At 25.3% G+C, this 21,679-nt stretch overlaps 6 protein-coding genes across 6 annotated transcripts; 2 read left to right on the plus strand and 4 right to left on the minus strand.

The window, feature by feature from the left end:
- Nucleotides 1–1,247: 1,247 nt before the first annotated feature.
- Nucleotides 1,248–7,983, plus strand: DICPUDRAFT_99744 (uncharacterized protein; the record flags this gene model as incomplete). Its single annotated transcript, XM_003293692.1, has 3 exons — nt 1,248–3,416; nt 3,508–7,507; nt 7,581–7,983. The coding sequence occupies 3 exons, from the start codon at nt 1,248–1,250 to the stop codon at nt 7,868–7,870; spliced, it is 6,459 nt and encodes a 2,152-aa protein (XP_003293740.1). The 3' UTR covers nt 7,871–7,983.
- Nucleotides 7,984–8,030: 47 nt separating this feature from the next.
- DICPUDRAFT_84272 (uncharacterized protein) lies at nt 8,031–11,977 on the minus strand (the record flags this gene model as incomplete). The annotated part of the gene is made up of 9 exons (XM_003293694.1): nt 8,031–8,108; nt 8,179–8,699; nt 8,769–9,000; nt 9,063–9,257; nt 9,322–10,311; nt 10,372–10,764; nt 10,837–11,373; nt 11,497–11,693; nt 11,725–11,977. The coding sequence occupies 9 exons, from the start codon at nt 11,975–11,977 to the stop codon at nt 8,031–8,033; spliced, it is 3,396 nt and encodes a 1,131-aa protein (XP_003293742.1).
- A 349-nt stretch (nt 11,978–12,326) lies between these two features.
- On the minus strand, nt 12,327–12,939 carry DICPUDRAFT_84273 (uncharacterized protein; the record flags this gene model as incomplete). The annotated part of the gene is made up of 2 exons (XM_003293695.1): nt 12,327–12,839; nt 12,937–12,939. The coding sequence occupies 2 exons, from the start codon at nt 12,937–12,939 to the stop codon at nt 12,327–12,329; spliced, it is 516 nt and encodes a 171-aa protein (XP_003293743.1).
- An 838-nt stretch (nt 12,940–13,777) lies between these two features.
- DICPUDRAFT_158646 (succinate-CoA ligase (ADP-forming)) lies at nt 13,778–15,255 on the minus strand (the record flags this gene model as incomplete). Its single annotated transcript, XM_003293696.1, has 2 exons — nt 13,778–14,464; nt 14,632–15,255. The coding sequence occupies 2 exons, from the start codon at nt 15,253–15,255 to the stop codon at nt 13,778–13,780; spliced, it is 1,311 nt and encodes a 436-aa protein (XP_003293744.1).
- An 895-nt stretch (nt 15,256–16,150) lies between these two features.
- On the plus strand, nt 16,151–16,801 carry DICPUDRAFT_42465 (uncharacterized protein; the record flags this gene model as incomplete). The annotated part of the gene is made up of 1 exon (XM_003293693.1): nt 16,151–16,801. One exon carries the CDS (start codon nt 16,151–16,153, stop codon nt 16,799–16,801), a length of 651 nt encoding a protein of 216 aa, XP_003293741.1.
- Nucleotides 16,802–17,220: 419 nt separating this feature from the next.
- DICPUDRAFT_58639 (uncharacterized protein) lies at nt 17,221–20,690 on the minus strand (the record flags this gene model as incomplete). The annotated part of the gene is made up of 6 exons (XM_003293697.1): nt 20,600–20,690; nt 20,369–20,519; nt 19,952–20,285; nt 17,941–19,883; nt 17,565–17,869; nt 17,221–17,485 (listed from the first exon to the last, which is right to left on the minus strand). Exons 1-6 carry the CDS (start codon nt 20,602–20,604, stop codon nt 17,221–17,223), a joined length of 3,003 nt encoding a protein of 1,000 aa, XP_003293745.1. The 5' UTR covers nt 20,605–20,690.
- Between the last annotated feature and the right edge of the window lie 989 nt (nt 20,691–21,679).

Raw genomic sequence — 21,679 nt, forward strand, 5'->3', positions numbered from 1 at the left:
AAAAGATATTTGGAAAAATGGGATCTTTTTTAAAAAAATAATAAAAATAATATTACCGCATTATATATTATTTTATTTATTTATTTATTTATTTATTTATTTATTTATTTTTTATTTATTTAGTATTCGGTTATTTTCATATTATAACACCTACAATTTGATAATACTTACATTCACCTTAATATATTTTTTTAATATTTATTTTATAATAAATATTATGATAAGGCGATACGTTACATAAAATTAATATGGAAATAATTTGGGACAAAAAAAAACTCTTTTTTTTTTTATCAAAAAAATTTTAAAAAAAAATTGAAAAGTTGAATTTTTTTTTTTTTTTCTTTTTTTTTTTATGCACAACATTCGCCTCCAGACGGACTAATAAATTTATGTGTATTTGTTCGTATAGGTGGATAGGTGCATAGAGCAAAGGTGAACACCAATTAGCAACGAATGAGACTATTTGCAACAGGTTTTCTGTTTCCTTTAGTGACGATGAGTTTGTTGTCAGTAGTTGATCACACATCTTTTTTTTATTAATTTATTTTAATAAAAAAAAAAATTTTATTTTACAATTATTTTATGTATCTTTTAATATAAATCAACTTTTTTGTGATCAATAAAGTTTTTTTATATTAATTAACACATTTATTAATTTATAAAATAAAAAAAAAAAAAAAAAAAATAAAAATAAAAAAAATATTTCTTTTTATTTTCGTTTTTTTTTTTGTTCGATTGCTGACCTGCCAATTCCATAAAAATCAATTTTAAAATTTCTAAATAAAAATAAATAAATAAAAAAAAACACTATTTTATTATTCTTTCGTATTTCTATTTAACTATTTTTTTTTTTTTCTTCTTTTCATATTCTATTTTTAATAAATATTTTTTGCATACCTTTATAGGTCTATATAGACCTAAAAAAAAAATTCCAAAAAAAAAAATTTTCAAAAAAAAAAAAAAAAAAAAAAAACAAATATAAAAATTAACTATAAAATAGCTTGTCATAAAAACAAAAAAAAAAATTTATAAAAAAGAAATATTAAACCAGTTTCTAATTAAATAATTTTTATTTTAATAAATAATAAATAACAAACAAATATAAAAATAATAATAAAATAATAAAAAAAATTTATTTTTTTTTAATTTAGTTTTTTTTTTTTTTTTTTTTCTCTCTTTTTTTTTTTTTTTTTCTTAAATATCTATATTTCCGTCATTTGTTTTTTATGGATCCTATAGAGTTTAATATGAGCCAAGAAGATTTATCAAATATTAGTAGCAATAATGGTAGTATAAATGGCTGTACAACAACAAATAATGGTGAAAAAGGGGTAGATAATTTAGAACACATCGTTCAACAATGTCAAGAAAAGATCGAAAATAATAACAACAATAACATCAGCAATGTTTTTGGTCAAGATTGTGGTGAAATAGATGAAATTATTAAAGAGAAGCTCGAAAAAATTACAAATAAAAATAAAGAAGAAAAAGAAGAGGAAATGAAACTAGAGGAAAAGGAGGCTAATTATATTAATGGTAACGAATTGAACGAAAATCAGCAGGAGCCATCATTATCTTCTTCAACAACTACATCATCACCACCTTCAGAGAATCAAGACTCATTAAAATCTGATGAGGCCCCAAAAAGAGAATTGCATAATAATGATATTAAAACGAATAATTATGATATTAATAATAATAATGCTAATAGCAATGATAATAATAATAATAATATTGATATTAATAATGATGTTAATAGTAATAATAATGATACTAATAATAATAATGATATCAATTTAAATGATAATATAAATAGTAATAGTAATAATAATAATAATAATAATAATTGTAATATAAAAGATGATAGTTATAAATTATTTAATTTTACAATTAATGTTACACCAAAAATTCATTTACCAAAAAATAAATCATTAACAATCGAAAATTTACAAAGTAAAACTCATCAAATAAACAGACAAAAATATAGTAGAAGAACTTTATTCTTATCAAAACGTTATAAAAGTATTAAAGGAGGGGGTGCATTAAAAAGAGATGAAGCAACAACATTTGGGGGATCAAGATTATTTGAAAGTTTATTTTCTAGCGGTGCAAGTTGTTCAAAAATATTAAGAGACTCTGTCAGAGTAGATTCAAAAGTTCCAAACGATACAATTGAAAGACTAGAGTCAACACAGGATCGTAGCCAAATAGAATTACAGCCATTAATTATAGAGGATGAGGATTTAGAGTCTAGCAGTGATGAAGAGAAATCCTATTCAAAGAGTTTACGTGAAAGAAAGACCTTGGAGGAATTAGAAAAGGGTATCAATAGACAATTGCGTGACAAAATTGACCAACTCAATATGAATAAGCAGTTTTTCGAGAGTAATTTAGGAAGAAAGAGGGTGACATTAACAAAAGAGCAACAAGAGGAACAACAATTTTTGGAATCAAATCTCTTTCAAAACACTCCAATACCAAAGGAATATGATAGCAAAGAATGTAACGATGGACCATACGATTTACTCTATTACACTATTCATCCATTGCGTGGTTTAGATAAACGTATCGATAGTACACTAACAAAAAGTGGTAAAAGAAAAACTTTAGAAGACCAATTAAAAGAAAGCGGTGTAGAGACTCCATCATTTAAAGTCATTGAAGATTTCCAACCTTATAATGTAGATATTGGAAGAAGATTTTTTTCAATATATAAATCTGGTGCATTATTATCGCATATTTCACATAATCCAAATGCTCAATCTTTAATCGGACGTCACCAAAATCATCATCTTCGTAACAATAACAATAGATCCAATAGAAACTACATTAATTCTCCACAAAGCACTCCAAATTTAAAACAATCATCGGTTTTCAATTCAAGACCAATTCCACTTACACCATTACAATCATCAACTAGCAATTCAAATATCAATGTAATTTCACTTTGGAATAAAGTAAATAGATTATTTCACCCAACACATTGGTCACGTGAAGAGATTATGATATTTGATGAAATGATTTATATTTATGGTTTTGATTGGACCGAAATTGCAAGAATACTTTGTGGAATAAAATCACCAATTCAAATGTATAAATTTTATTCAAAGCAACAACAACAACAACAACAGCAATTAAAGCCATTGGATGAACAACAAATATTAATTTTAAATCACGAGAAAGAGTTTTATGATGATTGGAATAGAATTTGTTTTTCATGTTTTTTAGAAAATTGTTGCAATAAGAAAGTTCCATCAAGAAATTTAGAAAAATTAAGAAAAGAATCAATTTATGAATCATTTGTAACTTGTGATGCTTGTGAATGTGCTTTCCATTTAGAATGTGCCGATCCACCTTTAACAAAAATTCCAGAATCTTGGTATTGCTCAAATGAATGCAGTTTATTTTCAAAATTGGTAAGTAAAATAAATTATAAATAATTATCTAATAATAATATTAATAATAAAAATTAAAAATAATATTAATATATTTTTATTTTATTTTTAGAAATGTGAAATTTGTATAAAAGAAGAGAGGGTTGAATCAATGGCATTATGTTTAACATGTAATAAAGGATATCATATTTTTTGTTTGGATCCACCACTCAAAGAGGTTCCAATTAATGATTGGGATTGCATTTCATGTTCAAAAGCTAAAATTCAAGATCAATCAAATAGAATGTCACTTTTACAAGAATTACCAAAATTAGAAAGATTTAATACAAATATTTTTGAAAGTCAAAACAATAATGATGATAATAGCACAATCGAAAATAATAATGATTTACTTTACAATAGCAGTATTACTTTTGACCAATCATCTGCATCAAACACACCAAATTTATCAATACCAATTTCAAGTGATGCTATATTTAAAGAAAAAGAGGTACCAAGTCAAATACCGAAACAAGAACAACCACAACAAGAGCAATCACAACAGCCACAACAAGAACAATCACAACAAGAGCAACTACATCAGGAACAATTACAACAAGAACCAAAAGAATTAGAACAAGATAAGGAAACAATAAACAAATCACAACCAATACAGGAGCAAGCAAAGGATCAGTTGAAAGATAAAATAATTGAAGATATTATTAAATCACCATTATTAATTAGTGAAAGTATGACTACAACTCCAATCATTAAAAATACTGGCATTGTTACAAGATCAAATAAAAATGAAGTTAATATTTCATCAGATTCGATTGTAGAGCCAACTACACCAACTATTAAATTCTCATCAAATAATATTCCTCAATCACCAAGTGCTTTGGGATCACCAACATTCTTTAGAAGATCAATTAATTCTCCTTTATTTAATTCATCCACACTTTTATCCTCCTCCTCCTCAAGCAATTTGTTGGCATTTTCAACCAATAGTATCGCACCTACTTCAACTTCATTAAATTCAATTGTACATATTTCAGGTTGCCCACATGGCCATAGCTGTAGTGAGGTGGTTAGTAATGATCCATTACCATCAAATGATACACAAGATAGTAATTTGATCCATGCTAGATATATTGCAAAAGAAGGTCATAAATTAGCATCATCATCAACACCAAAATCATTCATTACATTAAAGAAGCTTAGCGAGGTATGTTTAGGTTGTTTGGTCCAAGCTGGTTTATTCGAAGATTCACCATTCATTAATACTCAAGAGGTATATGACTATGTAGATACCATCCAAGGTGATGTAACCGAAGAGGAAATGGAGGTTGAATCAATCTTCTCTAGAAGAATCGATATAATTTTATCATCTGTTTTATTTGCAACACAATCAATGATCGAGGATCCAGTATTATCAAACCAAGAAGAATTTGAACAACAACAAGAAGAACAAATTTTAGAATTAGAGAATATAAAGAAGCAATTAAGAGAGCAAATTAAATTACAGGAAAAACAAAAACGTGGTCATAAAAATCCAAGAAAAGAAAAAGATAGGGACGTTTCATCATCATCATCACCATTATCACCATCACAACATCAACCAATAGAGTCCTCAATGAATACACCATTAATTTCAAGTGATACTTTAGCTACCAATAGTACTTCCGGAACTCCAGTTTTAACCCCAACACCTATTATTGCTAAAAGAGCATATAAAAAAAGATTACCAAAGGTATCATCATCACCAACTCCAGCTGTTCCTAATATTACACAGTCAACAACTCCTCACATTGCCTCAGATGACCCATCCAGTATCAATGCTACAACAATTTCCACATTAATTAAAGATTTAAATAGTTCCTCCAATGTAAATATGAATGTTGTGAAAGAGTCAGCATTTTTAAATCCAACCACTACAACTTCTACTACGACCATTTCATCCCCAGCCAAAGAATCAACACCAACTAAAAAAAGAACATTTGAAGAGTCACAGAAAAACTATCTACCTGTACCTATGCCACCACCATTGAGCGACGAAATTAAAGCCTCACTCGAAAGTGAAGTATTAAGTATTTCAACATATTACGATATTGTGGGTAAATATATAACAGCTCCATTGATTGAAGATAAGCCTTTAAAAAGATACAAGAGATCAAAGAAGTTTAGCACAAAGAGTAAAACAAATTCTGAGGATAGTGGTTTAGATGCATCAATTTTATCTAGTCTTAATACTGTATTATCTCAGAATCAACAATTACACCAACAACAAATAATACAACCAAAACCACAGTTACAGCAAACAATTCAACAACACTTACAAACTGCTCAGCAACTAACACCAACACCATTACAACAAGCATTTTCAAACTCTAGCAATTCAACAGCTGTGATAAATACCCCAATTCAAACTGCCATTCCAACCTTACAATCACTTACAGGTCAATTTACAAGCTCAAACCAACCAAATCCAGTATCAAGAAATTCACTACCACCATATTTAAATATATCATCTGTTATTTCAAGCATCCTTCCATTTTTACCCCCATCAATATCAGAAGGTAATACTGCGTCAATTCCTTTACTCCTTCCAACACAACCTAAAAAAGAACAAGCTACCAAAAAACCACCTAAAGCCCCAAGAAAGAAAAAGAATGAACAACCAATACAAAATAATAGTTCATACCTGATTACAACATCTACTACTTTAAACCAATCAAATGTTGAAAACAATATGGGTAATACAGTTAATGAAAATGCCCCGGTTTTAGGTGAGTCAAGATCATTGTTAACCAGTGCATCAGTTTCAGTCCCAATCCCAACCCCAATTCCAACCCCAATCCCAAGTAATACTACCAATAATATAGCTGGTAATAGTATGGTTGGCATCAGTATGATAAATAATATAGTTGATAATGTCTTTAAGAGTAATAATATAAATAATGTTAATGTTATTAATAATACAATGGATAATAGTAATATTAGTATTAATAATAGTAATAATAGTGTTAATAATAGTATCAATAATAATAATATTAATAATGGTGTTTATTGTAATAATGTTACTCAATTACCTTTAAATGATAGCGTTTCAATTGAAGGTTTTAAATCAAATAAAACCAAAGATTCAATTGGTGTTGCAAGAGGTAGAAGAGAAAGATTATCAAATACAGATACATCAAATACAAGTCGTTGGTGGATATTTTCAGGTAATCCAAAGATTAAGCAAGAATTAAATAAAATGGAGCCAAATCTCGAATTGGATTGGGTAGTGAGACAACATTCAGATAACATTAGAAAGGATGATAAAGTTTTCATTTGGATTTGTGGTAAGTTTGCAGGTATTTCAGCAACTGGAGTAATTTTAAATGATCCAGAACGTGTATCTGTTGATAGCTGTATAGAGCCAACACTTTACCAATCCAGCAAACCAAACCAACATCACACACTCCGTGTTCGTGTCGAAAAAACTCTCCCAGCTCTTTTACCAAAGAAATATCTTGTTGATAAGCCAGAATTATCAAATATGACAGTCATTCGTGCACCTTTAGCAACAAACTTTTGGGTTAACGATAACGAAGCTGACACACTTTTCAATATTGTGGAAGGTCTTATAAATGGTACATTGGAGATTCCAAGTCATTACTATGAACAACCAAACCCAATCCCAGGCAAAAAAGGAAGAAAACCAGGCTCAACAAATAAATCAACTAATATTGATACCAATCTTAATGCAGGGGATGATGACGAGCAAATAGGAGAGGGCGATGAAGAAGGAGGTAAAAAGAGAAGAAGGAGAAGAAAGAACTCTTTAGCAGAAAACTCTGAAAACTGTACAGTAGAAAATATAAATCAAAGAAATTGTTCAGAGTGTAATAGTTTAGATGAAAAAGAAAATATGATCACTTGCGATACATGTTGTTCTTATTATCACCCAAATTGTTTTTCTGAACCAATCGATAAAAGCATTTACTCATATTGGATCTGTTTCCGTTGTTGTATGAATGACGAGCAAATTTTAAATTGTAAATTGGTTATTGGCTGGTTAGAAATCAAATCAAAAATTAAAAAGCTATTATTCAAAAAATGTGAATCATTTTCATTTAATTTTAGAAAAAGTAAGTATTATGAAGCTATAATAATAGTAGTAATTTTTTTTAAATATTAATAATGTTTTTTATTTTTAATTAGGTTTAAATATAAATAATAGGGGAAATATTTTAAACAAATTGTTAAATTTCTCTATTCAAATAAATAGTTATAGAAATCAATTAACTAGATTAGTTAATCAAAGATACTATACATGGTACAGCTCGTTAAATAGTTCAAATCAATATCAATTATGTAATAGTTTAGCATCATCAACAGCAAATCATAATCCATCAGATGGTGGTGTTCCAGCAAGCTTTAATGCTTTTGAGTTAGATAGCAAGTTATTAAGAACAAGACCAAAGAGAAAAGATTCAACATTAACCACTTAAATAGGTTAATGAATTATAATTAATTTTTTTTTTAATAAAAGTTTTATATAAATATATATAAATTATTTACTTTATTACCTTATTTAAATTTAATAATTGGTAATAATTTAATTAAAAAAGCTTCATAAATTTTTTTCTAAAATACCCTTTTATTTAATATTTATTTCTTTGTTTGTTCCTTTGGTGGTTCCCATTCAACACCATATTTAGAAAGATCTCTATCACATCGCTTATTTAACTAAAAAAAATAAATAAAAACTATTAATATCGTTTTTATTGTTAATTAAAAATAATATATAAGTGCTTACCTCTTTAACCTGATCAATTAGTAATTTATCTCTCCAATTCCTGTATTGATTAATATTTGAATGTGGCAAAAGTTCAATTTTATTTTTTTCTGAATTGCTTTTTTCTTTAAAAAACTGTGAACAACCAAATAAAGGGTGTTTTTGATCTTTGAATAGCTCTTCAACAAAAAGGAAAATATCTTGATTATTTAGCATTGTATCGAAACATTCAACAATAGTTCCAAAAGAAGAAGAACTTGATTCCATATTTAAAATATACTTTAATAAAGAAATACCTAAAATTTTAAATTGGTTAATATACATTATAAAAGATTGATCTGAAAATTGCTCTTTATCAAGGGAATTTATATAGGTAATTTCCAAAAAGAGATCTTGAAACTCTTTTATTACTTTGACATAACCTTTGGACATTTTTTTTACTATACAACCCAATAAACCTGTTTTAATGAATTCACAATTAAATTCTTTGCATTTAAAAATATTTTTTGTTATTTTAATTAATAATGCATAAAAATTTTCGCCTGTTTAAAAAATAATTAATTAAAACACTATTTATATTATATGTTTGATATTTTAAAGTTTTAACTTACCAACAAGAATCGAAAATAATTTTGAGAGAATAGCAACTATATGCACACCTTCTTTTACTAACCATCCTACTTTAGATGCTAATGCTTTAACTACACTGGGTTTGGAGGTGATATAATAGAGAGAAATTAAGAAATTTTCTGTAGGTAATATTAGCTCTATAGAAACACTTTTATTTAAAACAATTGTTTTAAAAAATAACAAATGGACCATTATTCCATTTAGCTCTGAATACTAAGGTTTTTAAATCATTAGTATTAATTTTTTATTTTGTATAATAAATAAAAACTACTTACATAGTTTTCGAAATACCCATCATTATATGGAACCATTGTAAGATAGTTTGAAATGGTCGAAATCATTTTAATATCTGAAAACCTGTAGAGGTGGTCATCTGAATCATTGTCATCTTTTATAATACACATATTTAAAAAGGTTAAAATATATTCATTTATTTGAGTTTTAAATAAATTGTTTGATAAGTCCTGGTCCTAAATAAAAAAGTTAATAACAGTTTTTTTGGGGAAGTAAAATTCTTTAATAATTTTATATTACCTTTGATTTTTTTAATAATAAATATAATGAGTTAATAAATTCTTTTATTTCTTCATTAGAAAAGCTTCCTATTGAGGCTGCAACCAAAATTTTTAACTTTAAGTATTGCTCTAAATAGACCAAATATCTATTTATTTCAATTTTGGGTTCATCTTCGCTTTGAATAGTTTTTAAATTTGAATATAGTGTGAAAAGATGGCTGTATTCTCCGATAATTAGTTGTTTATTTGTTATGTCTATACTTTCATCAGTTTGATTTTCAATGGACTCTTCTTCCCCAATAATATTGGTGCTAAAATAATTGTGAAAGGTGTTATTTACAACGCTATAGTTCGCTTGGTCTCTTTCTAAATTGCTTTTTGAATAATTGGTTGATTTTTGTGAACTATTATCATTATCGTCATTTTGGTTTGAAAGGTTTTTTTCTTGGTCCAAGTAATTTGGCCAATTATTACTTTCTTCATCATGTAGATTTTTATTGAATGCTGAGTTAACAGAGAGATGGGCAGCTTCGCCATCATCTTCTAAAGGATTAGTATCTAATATTTGATGTCTTTTTATTGGTGTGTCATTTAAATTGAATGATCTCGAACTACCTTGATTGATTGGAGTGTGAGTATTACTGTCCATTAAAGGTGCACTATTTACAGATTTTTGGTTTTTTAATTTAATTAGTTCATTTAATGCCTTTTCACTTATAAACAACACATATTCACCAAAAGAATAGCTTGATGGATTGATATTTGCTGATTCTAAAATTGATTTAGTTTCTTTTAAAAAGCCTCCCCTTTCAACTAACAAATCTTGAAACTTTTCATTAAAACTAGTAAATTCTAATTTTTTAAATATTTTAGTTGGTAAATCCAATATGGAATAAACACCACCCAAATATAGCGACTCTTCTACCATTTCTTTATTATTGGCATTGGCATTAAGATTAAATACAAAAAACTTTGCCGAGCTTTCCAGGTTTAAAAGATTCATTTTACTCTATAAATAAAAATAAAATATTAGTAAATTAATAAAAAAACTATAAAATATATCAATTACCTTAAATAGTTGTAAATCTGTAAGATAATTATTGAATAATGAAGCCAAATTTGTTGAAAATGTTTTTGATGGTTCATACATTAAATTTTCATTATAGATATTTTTGCTGTATGAAGATTGAATCGTACCATCGTCATGATAAAAGATAAATAAATCCTCTTCTGATTTTGGTGTTTGTATGAATTGCGAAAAAACAATTTTATCTTTGACATTATTTAATTTCTTTAAATTGAGAACTGACAATAGACCATTTGTAGAATCCAATTCTTTAATTACTGATGAGTTATTGGGGTATTTTCCATAGATTCCTAAAGAACTTTCCATATGCCTATAAAATAAATCTTGCATAATATCATTAAAATAATTTGAGAGTAATGAATTTAAATTTAATGACTATATAAAAATGAATTTTATAAAAGTAAATAATTTGTTTGTTTTTTTTTGTTTTTTATAATTGATATTTACATTTTCTGAAATAAAGGATGGAATTTCCATGATTGATAATTTGAAAAAATGGTTTAATTCGAATGAACCAATTTTTAAATCATCTGAAATGTTTGAAAATTGTGAATTTATTGAATTTAAAAGTATATCAATAGATTGTAGCCTTAATAACTTTATTAAACAATCCTTTTTATTTTGAGCATCTTTTAAATTTAAAAATTTCTCGTTTGGACCATTATCGTTGAAATATAGATAGGATTTTAGTTCATCAAAACTGATTTCTGACTCTCCCCAAACACTTGGAATACTTTTTAAAACCCCATCATTTACATTTACAGAATTTTTGTTAAATTGCATTGTATTTAATAACTTTATAATATTATTATTGGTCTCTAAATATTTGAAATCCTTTGGGTCTATTATTGATTTCATTTCCTCATCAAAAAGCTGTAGATTGATTTCTCCTCCATGTGCCGACCTATCTTTTATCAGTATATCGAAATTAATAAATTTAATATGCTCATAACTTGAATCATAATAAACATTAACAATATTATTCTATTTTTGTTATATTCAAAAAAAAATAAAAAAAAAAAAAATTTTAAAAAAAAATATAATAAATTAATAAAAAATGAAAAAAAAAAAAAAAATATAAAAATAATAATAATAATAATAAATTACCATTGTTTTTTTATTTGAATCTGAAAAACAAACTGAAAGAATTTTATGAGACAATTTAAATTTAGAAACTAAATCATTCGATAATTTATTTACTTTTCCCAAAATATCCAATTTATATTTTAAATTTGTGTTGTTTAAACCCCTTAATATTAATATTTGATTTTGTTCTAAAAAAATTAAATGGTCAATATTCTTATCTTTAATTATAAATTAAAATTAAATATTTACTTTTTTCATTTTTTTCAAAGTGGTCACAAAAAATATCTCCCTCTAAATTATTATTACTATTATTAACATTAATATCAATGACATTACTATTATTTAATAGTAATGAAAAGGATTTTGATTTATTTTCTATTGGAAGTTCAAGAGTAATATTTTTTTTATTTTTTATATAATTATTATAAATAAAATTTGCAACACAGTTTGATGATAATTTTTTTTCGAAAATTTTTGTTGATAGCTCTTTTTCTATAACCATTATTTTACTAAACCTATAATATTAATATTATCACTATAAAAAATTATAAAATAAAAAATAAAAAAAACATTTGGGAGGAATATGTTTAAATGACAAAGTTCAAAAGTTCATAAATGACAAAGTTCAAAAAATTTAAAAAAATAAAAAAATCAGAAAAAACCTGCAACAAATATTTTTTTTTTTATTTAAATTATATTTAATTTATTACTTTTTTTGAAACAATATTATTTTTTTAAATATTTACATATAATATTGTTTAAGATATAATTATTTATGTTGATTTTTTTTTTTTTATTTTTTTTTTTATTTTTTTTTTTTTATTATATAGTTTTATATTTTGGATTAAAGTTTAATCTACGCCTAATGAAAAATCTTTCATTTTTTCTTGGGTTTCCCTTTGTTCTGATTTTGGTGAGTTCTTTTTACTTTCTTCTACCATTCTATTATAATCTTCTTTAAGCTCACTTACCGTTTTAACTTCATTACGCTTAAGAATGTGTTGATAAATTGGTTTGTTGTCAAAGTTTTCACCATGTTTATACTCGTTCTTTTTATGGTACTTTCTATGTTTAAAGTAATCTGTTTTTATACCTGGAGCATCGCCATTGTGGCCATGAGATGAAGCTACTTGGTATTTAAATTCTTTTTGATTCTTTAACTCTTCGCCAACCTTGGTTGCATGATAATATGGATAGCTCTTTAAATTGTATTGAGTATAATTTCTACCAGTCTCTACTTTTGTTGTAGAGGTTTCAAATATTCTATTAGTGGATGAAAGTACTCTATTTGAAAGGGTTCCTGTTGATGCTACATAAGCTTTAATGGTCTTGCTGACCATTTGTAATTCTGTATTAAATTGACTCTAAAATTTAATAAAATTAATATATTAATATCATACTATAAAACCAATAACAGATAAATAAAAAAATAAAAATAAAAAAAAATTATTAAAAAATTACCATTTCTACATGAATATTATGTTCAAATATATATATAAATATTGTAGTTTGATTTGAAAATGAAAAAAATGAAATAAAAAAAAATTATTTAACACTTTTTTTTTTTTGAACAATAAATGAAAATTAAATTAATAAAAAAAAAAATAAAAAAAAATAAAATTAATATTTAAATTAATTTTTTTTTTATTTTTTTAAAATAATAATTTTTGACTTAAATAGGAAAGGAAAGAGAAACAATTATTTGAAGATTATTTTTGAATAAAAAAAAAAAAACTTTTAAATTCCTTTTTTAGAGATTTCATTTTGATTTTTTAAAAAAACAATGATCCATGTCATAATTTCCCAAAAAAACAAATGTAAGAAAAGAAGTATTTCTTAAATGACGAATAGATAAAACTAATTTATTTAATATATAGGACCCTATATATGGAATTTAATAATAATAAAAAAATAAAAAAACACATACACTCTTTTACTAGTTTGAGATTTATATAAATTTATTTCCCAACATTTATAAAATAAATTTTATCTTGGGAAATAAATTTTATTTAAACCGAATGACAAAATAATATTGTGATACCCGCAGCTGCATATTTAATTAATTGGTTTTCTAAATAATAGTAATTTCTGTGAATTTTTTTTAAAAAAAAAAAAAATAAAAAGATAAAAGATTATAAGATTGTTTTTTTATTATTAAATATATTATTATATTACTATTTTAATATTACTTTATTTTTTTATTGTTTTTTTTTTTATTTTTTTTTAATTGTTTATTATTTAAAAAAAATATTCATTTATTATTATTATTATTATTATTATATCATATTATTTAATTTTATTTTTATAATGGTAATTTAAATGAAACATCTAATTCGGCAGCTTCGGCCAATGAAACAATTTGAGCGATTCTTACAGATTTTTTGGCAGCTTCATCGAGATCATCGGCTGCAATAATACGAAGACCAGATTCTTCCATAATTTTCTTTGCGCTTTCTACATTAGTACCTTGAAGACGAACGACTAATGGTGTTTTAATGGAGAGTTCTTTAACGGCTGCGATAATACCTAAAGCAATGATATCACATTTCATGATACCACCGAAAATGTTTACTAAAATTGATTTAACATTTGGATCGCTACTGATTAATTTAATGGCTTCTTGAACTTGCTTTTGAGTAGCACCACCACCAACATCTAAAAAGTTGGCTGGTGAACCACCATAAAGTTTAATGATATCCATAGTGGCCATAGCTAAACCAGCACCATTAACTAAACAACCAATGTTACCTTCTAAACCAATATAATTTAAATCATATTCTGCTGCTTTAACTTCACGTGGGTCTTCTTGTGATTTATCTCTTAATGCAAAGATTTCTTTATGACGGAATGATGAATTGTCATCAAAATTTAATTTAGCGTCCATACATAAAACTTCACCTGATGCTGTTTCTGCGAATGGATTAATTTCAACAAGAGTACAATCGTTTTTAATAAAAAAGTCATATAATTTTTTCATTTGATCTTGAGCCTAAAAAAAATATTATATTTGGTGGGGTTTTGTTGATTTAAATTTAGATTTTGATATATTTAAATTGAATAGTAATAAAAAAAAAAAAAATATATTAATATTAATCCTGGTTGATTTTTTTTTTTTTTTTTTTTTTTTTTTTTTCACATAAATTAATTAATATTTACCTTTTCAATGTTTTTCTTTGAGAAACCTAATTTTTCGGCTAAACGAGCAGTTTGTTCTGGTTTAACACCAATATTAATATCGATTGGTTCTTTGAAGATTGCTGATGGAGTGTCACGAGCAACAGCTTCAATATCGACACCACCTTGTGGTGAAGCAACCATAACTGGACCACCAGCTTTACGATCCATAAGAATGGCGAAATACATTTCTTTACGTAAAAAGTGACGTTCAGTGATATATACTTGATGAACTACTTTACCATCTGGACCAGTTTGTTTAGTTACAAGAGTGTGACCAATCATTTGTTTAGCATAATTTTTAATTTCTTCTGGTGAACTACATAAGTGAACACCACCTTTAAGACCACTTGTAAAAATACCTTTACCTCTACCACCTGCAAGAATTTGAGCCTTGACAACTAAATCTTGAGTACCAAGAACTTCAGCAATCTTTTCAGCTTCTTCTGGTGTATCGGCAACATTACCTTTTGGGCAATCGATACCAAAAGCCTTCATCATTTTTTGGGCTTGATATTCGTGAACATTTAAAAATCTCTTGGTGTAAACCAATGAGTTGGTGGTGGATTTGACACCACTAACTTTTCTAACTAAACTGGTAAACATTTTTCCTCGTTTTTATTATTTTTTTTGTAAATTTAAAAAAAATAATAAATAATTTGTATTTGAAAAAATATAGAAAAAAAATCAAAAAAAATATTTTAAAAAAAAAAAAAAAAATATTTTTTTTAAAAAAAAAAAAAAATTTAATTTTTTTTAAAAAAAATAGTGATGCCATGAAACCAAAAAAAAAATTATATTTTTTATTTTTTTCTAAGCCTATTATAATTAATTTTAATTAATTAATTAATATTTTGGTAAAAAAATAAAATAAAAAAAAAAAATTATTATAAATATTTTTGATCACAAATATAGATAAACAAATAATAATCGTTGAAATAAATTCATATGATTTTAATTGAAAATTTTTAAAACAGTATGATTTTTTTTACCCCCACAATTTTTTTTTAAATCTTTTTTTTTTCAAACGAAAATCTTTCGCCAAATTATTCGTTAATTTATATATTTGTTTATATGTATTAATATTCATTAATTTAAATTAAATTCAATATGTAATTGTCATTTTCACTTAATTAAGGAAATAACAATGTAAATATTTATTTTAATACCACCAAAACACACTATTTTAAAAAAATATTTTTTAATTTATTTTTTAAATTTATTTTTAAAAGGGGGAATCAAAAAAAAAAAAAGAAAAAAAAAAAAAATTCATTCACACAGATTTAATATTTTAATTATTGTGATAACATTAAATAGATAGATAAATATATATAAATATAAATAAAACTATAATAAAAACATATTCCTATCCCAAAAATATTAAAAAAAAAATTAAAAAAAAATTAAAAAATCAAAAAATCAAATTTTTTTATTTTTTTTTTTCAAATTATTAAATTTTTAATAAAACTATTTATTTATATTTTAATACAAAACAAATATAATGTTCAGTATAAGAAGACCAAGCGAATCAGATATCAAGCAGTATATTAGCGATAGGAGAGAGGAGCAATTTCAGTATAGCAACCTTTATGGTACACAGGATTACGCAGAAAAACACGAATATGAATTAGATCCAAAATACAGCCAGTTCGATGTCGATCAAGTTAAAGTGAAGCTAGGAACAGGTCAAGAGTGTTTTCAAAAGGCAGTAGAGGCATTAAAGAAATGGAAGCAATTCGATTTGGGATGGGTACATTTATATTTTAACAATACACCAATAGCAGTAGGAGAAACTGTTGGAGTTCTTTCAAGACAATTTGGTTTTTGGATTTTATCATTCTGTAGAATTAATTTTGTGTATGATGGTTCACAAGAAGATGGTTCAGTAAAATACGGTTTTTCATATGGCACTTTAAAGGATCACGTTGAAAGAGGTGAAGAAAGATTTGTAATTGAATGGGTACGTGATCCAGATTCATCTTTAGATAAAGGTGATGTCTATTTCGAAATGTTATCTTTTTCAGAACCAAACTATTGGTTATCTCAATTAGGTTACCCAGTTACAAGATATTTCCAAAGTCGTTTTTCAATTGATGCATGCAATTCAATGTTAAGAAGTGTTGGTGCACCAGGTGTAGTAAAAAATATATAGAAAAGCAAATATATAAAATATAAAAATCATAAATAACAATAGTCATATAATAATAACTAAAAATAAAACATAGTAATAAATATAACTTTTTTTTTTGAAGGTTATTTTTTTTTAATTTATATTTTCTAAATCTTTTTTTTTTTTTTATATTAAATTTATTTAATGATACGATTACTACTAATACAACTATTTGATTTAAAAAATATTTGGCTTTTGATATTAAATATATAGTTTTTTTTTCTTTTTTTTTTTTTTTTTTTCCTTTTCTTTTTTTTTTTGAACAATAGTTTCGAAAAATTATAAATTAATCAAACCTGTTTATCTATTATTACTATTATATATTGATTTTGTTATTATTATTATTATTATTATTATTATTACTTGGTTAATTATAAATAAATAAATAAATAAATTAAAATTTATTTTGGTTCTAATGCTACTGATAATTCATATAACTCTTTTTCATCTAATATTGGGAAATTTAATAAGAAAGTATTTAATGGTTCTTCTGGTTGGAAAGTATATGGTGTTTCTTGGAATCTACTAAGATCAGCCCAAGCTTGATAAAGTAGTTCTCTCTTTTTGAAATTAATTAGTGGACTATTATTGTTTGATCCACTGTCAGATGGTAAATGATCGGTATTACCTTCCTCAATAAATGTTACATCAGTTAAATTAAAACCTCTATAAAAAAAGAAAATAATATTAATTAGTAAGGATGAAAATAGAATGGTTAAAGTGTTTCTGTTTTTTTAAAACTTACAAATATGGAATACATGGTAAAGTTACAGTTGTTAAATGATCTCTATAGTTTTTAAATGATTTTTTTGAAGAGAATAATCTTTCTAATTCATTAAGGAAAGCTTCGGAAGAAGATGATAGCTTCTTTTTAGTTTTCTTTAATCTATGAACACATGTAAGATTTAAACCAGCATTTAAACCCATTAAAGTATTAAAGTTATTCATCTTTAACAAGTATTTACCAATTTCGCAAAACTTTTCAAATATTTTAATTCTTTTTTCTTTTTTTGGTTCCATTAAAATTACATATGCAACCCAAAATGAAAACTATAAATAGTTAGAAAAAAAGAGTATTAATATATGCATATTGTATAAAATGATATTATTATTTTACTTACTTGAGTTGACTTTGAAATCATTCTCATAATATTTGGTGATTTATATTTTAATTTGGGTTTATTAAAGTTTTGATTTAATAATTCTCTTGCTTCTATATCTTTGAAAATTGAAAAATCTATTAAGGTTAATTGTTGGGCTATTGATTGAGCGCTCCATTCAGAGAATAACTCTATTGGTGAAAGGATAGAATCCTCTTCAAAAGTAATTCTTGGTGGCATTTGGAATAATAATTCGAATTTAACTTCTCTTTCTTGAATTACTTTATCTAAAAGACCACGAAGTAATCTTGCTAATTCAGAGTAGCCATCGGTAGAGTTTGCTAAAGTGTTTATAAAGAAATAAATTTGGTCAATGACATCTTGGTCAAAATCTGATGATTGATTTTCGATCCAATATTTTAATACCACAATAACCCTTTGTTGAATTGTGCTAATCTTTTGGGGATTGGTGCTATACCATTCTGGTACGTAGAATCTTTCGACTAATTTGTTGAATAATATACCTGGTGAAGCGAATGATTGATAGGTTGTAATAAATGTTTTTAAAAACTTTACATCATAGTTTGTTTCCGATGTCAACATCATAACTAATTGATTAAGGGTGGCTTTGAGGATACCACCATCTTTTGGTATTGTAGGAACGGTTTTATAGGCCTTTAATTCGTCCCAAATGTTAATGGTGTCAGCTGTAGATGGTGAACGAATTCTATTTGCTGTGCTAGTTGCAAATGAAGGATCTTTACGTAAATTTGAAATGGTGGAGCAAACATTACAATAGGTAACAGTTGCACCCAATAGTTTTGACATTGAACGAAGAAGCTCTCTAGTTAAACATGACAATTGTACAACGATTTTCTCTGGTTCAGATGCTTTGTTTCTGGACATCCAGTCAATCTCCAAACTAGCTTGCAAACCTAAAACTCTAACACTTGTACTAATATGAGCAATTGCAGAGATTAAATTCTTTTTTAGGGCCAAAAGATTATGAATACCGGAAATCTCTTTAACGTCGTCGAGATTGAACCATTGATTTTCAACTTTTCCTGAAAAGAATTCAGCTGTTTGAGGACCTTTTCCTAGCTTATGTGTAATTTGTGTAATGAATTTTTGACCTGGATGGTTTGATGATTGACCAGTTAAAATGAATAAAACTTGAAGATGTTCAAAAATCTTTAATAAAGATTGATTAAGTTGTGCATTATTTGAACTTTCTGGTGTGACAACTTGTTCGTTTACTAAATCTAAAAAGTTTAATGTTTCATCCTCAAGGTTTTCTGCGATGTTTTGAAGACCTTCAACGTTTTGAAGTGATACTGCCAAACCATCTTTTCTACCTAATGTTTTCTTTTGTTGATCAGAGATACTAGTACTATGTCTAACTCTAATTGATCTTCTACCCGATGCTGTTTTTAAGAAACTATCTGAGCTACTACCAGTTCTAATATTAATAGTAGTAGTGGTTGTTGTAGTTGTGGTAATAATATTTTGAATTTTATTTGAGGGTGGTGTTTGTGTTGGTACATTTTGTTGTTGTGGTGGTTGTTGTGTGGTGGTTGGTGGTTGGTTAAATAAATCTGTCAAGTGTGAAGCTGATGCTGAGTTTATACTGCCCCCACTTGAATTTAAAACATTGCCATTTTCGGATGGTGATGATGATAAAGGTGTTAAATTTAATGTTGGGGAATGTCCATTGACTGCATTCTTAAACTCAATACCAAGACTACCTGATAATCTTGATGTCATTAATGTTGGTGGTGGTGGTGGAAGTGCTGAAAAATCAAAAGCTGGTATTGATCCAATTGAATTAACATCTGAAAATGTAACAGTTGTTGTTGGTAATGGTGGTAATGGTAAATCTTCTAAAGAAATACCATTTGCCAATTGCTGTAATGAGTCAATTGATATAGAATTTGAAATTGATATTGATTTTTCTGATAAATTTTCTAAATAAATAAAATAAAACCAATTAATATATGGGTGGGTATAAATCATGATTTAATCAATAACATACCTGGTGGTGGTGGTAATAAAAGACTTTCATTTAAATTATTTTGATTGGGGCTGTTGCTACTGCTAACACCGTTTGAATTTGGTGTGGCTTGGGGTATTGGTGGTTTTGCTGCATTTGACTGATTTATTGGTCGTCCTAAACCTCTTTGACTTTGTAATGTTTCAATGCATTGTGTAAAGCAATTATAAAATTTATCAACTTCTGGTTTGTATGCAAAATTAACCCCTATAAAATCTGTTTGTGAATTTTGTGATGAAACTTGTTTAATTTCCAAAAATAAATCACTACATTTTGTTATTGAACTATTGGTTCTAACCCATTTATTAAAAATGCACTGTTATTAAATAAATTAAATAATTAAATTCAATAAGTATATAAATTTAATATATATTAATATCACCTATATTGGTTCCTTACTTTGCTATCTGTGGCTATCGCAACCATTCTAAATTTAGAATCAGCTACACTTTTTAATATTTCCAATCTACATAATGAATCATCTAAGTTTGTCCAAGTATTTCCAGCCTTTTGACATAAAATTGCTGTAACACCTATTAATGATACCTCTCTAAAATAAAATTAAAATCAGTTAGTTTTGATTGAACAAACGTCATATTCCGATGATAAACCATTGTTTATAATACTTACCCCATTGTTTATATATAAAAAAGAGGGAGTCCTGTTTAATATATAAAATTTAATATATTTTATTTATATATTTGTGAAAATTGGATGGTTGCTTTTAAAAAGAAATTAATAAATTAATATAATATTTTAGTTTTATATATATAACTATTAAAAAAAAAAAGGAAAAAAAAAATAAAAAGATATTTGTGGTGGTAATTATTTATTTATTGGAACTTTTTTTTTTGTGTGTATGTGAAAAGATAAATGGAATTGAGTTTTTGCGCAAAAATTTGTGGACTTTTTTTTTTTTTTTTTTGTATATTATTTTTAATTTTATTTTATTTTTTTATTTTATTAAAAAAAAGTTGGTTTTTTTTTTAAAATAGCTTATTTTTAATAATTATTTTTTTTTATTTTAAAATCTTTTGTTAAAAAAATCTTTTTTTTATACCAACAATAAATAAAACAATAATCATAAAAAAAAAAAAATTACATATACTTTATTATGGGTGGGAGTGCACAATTTGATTATTAAGCGTGATTTTACCACATTGAAAAATTAAAAAAAAAAATAAAAAATTAAAAAAATAAAAAAAAACATGTTGTATTGATTTATATAAAATAATATTATTGGGGCTATAGAAGGTGTGTCATATTTTTGAATTTGGAATAAAGCATACTTTGCTTTTTTACAAACAAACCTTGTGTATACAACTATGATTTTTATTTATCTTGAAAAATAAAAACAAATAATACAAAAACAAGATTATATTGATTTATATTATTAATAAATGAATTAAAAATTAATTTATATGATTGTGAATGATTTTTTTCTTTTTGTTTCTTACAATAAATCTTATGAGGGATGGACATATAATATATATTTTAATTTATATATTATTTTAAAAAATAAATAAAATTTTAAAGGTGAGCAAAAAAAAATAAAAAAATAAAGAAAAATTATATAGTTTTCTAAATTATTTTTTTTATAATTTTAATTATATGAAATAGTTTTTTGAATAAAAAAAACAAAAAAAAAAAAAATTAATGTAAAAATTTATCGATTTTTTTTTTTTTAATGGAAAAGTTTATAAAAAATAA

Source organism: Dictyostelium purpureum, assembly GCF_000190715.1.
Source record: "Dictyostelium purpureum unplaced genomic scaffold DICPUscaffold_460, whole genome shotgun sequence".
Classification (NCBI taxonomy): Eukaryota; Evosea; class Eumycetozoa; order Dictyosteliales; family Dictyosteliaceae; genus Dictyostelium; species Dictyostelium purpureum.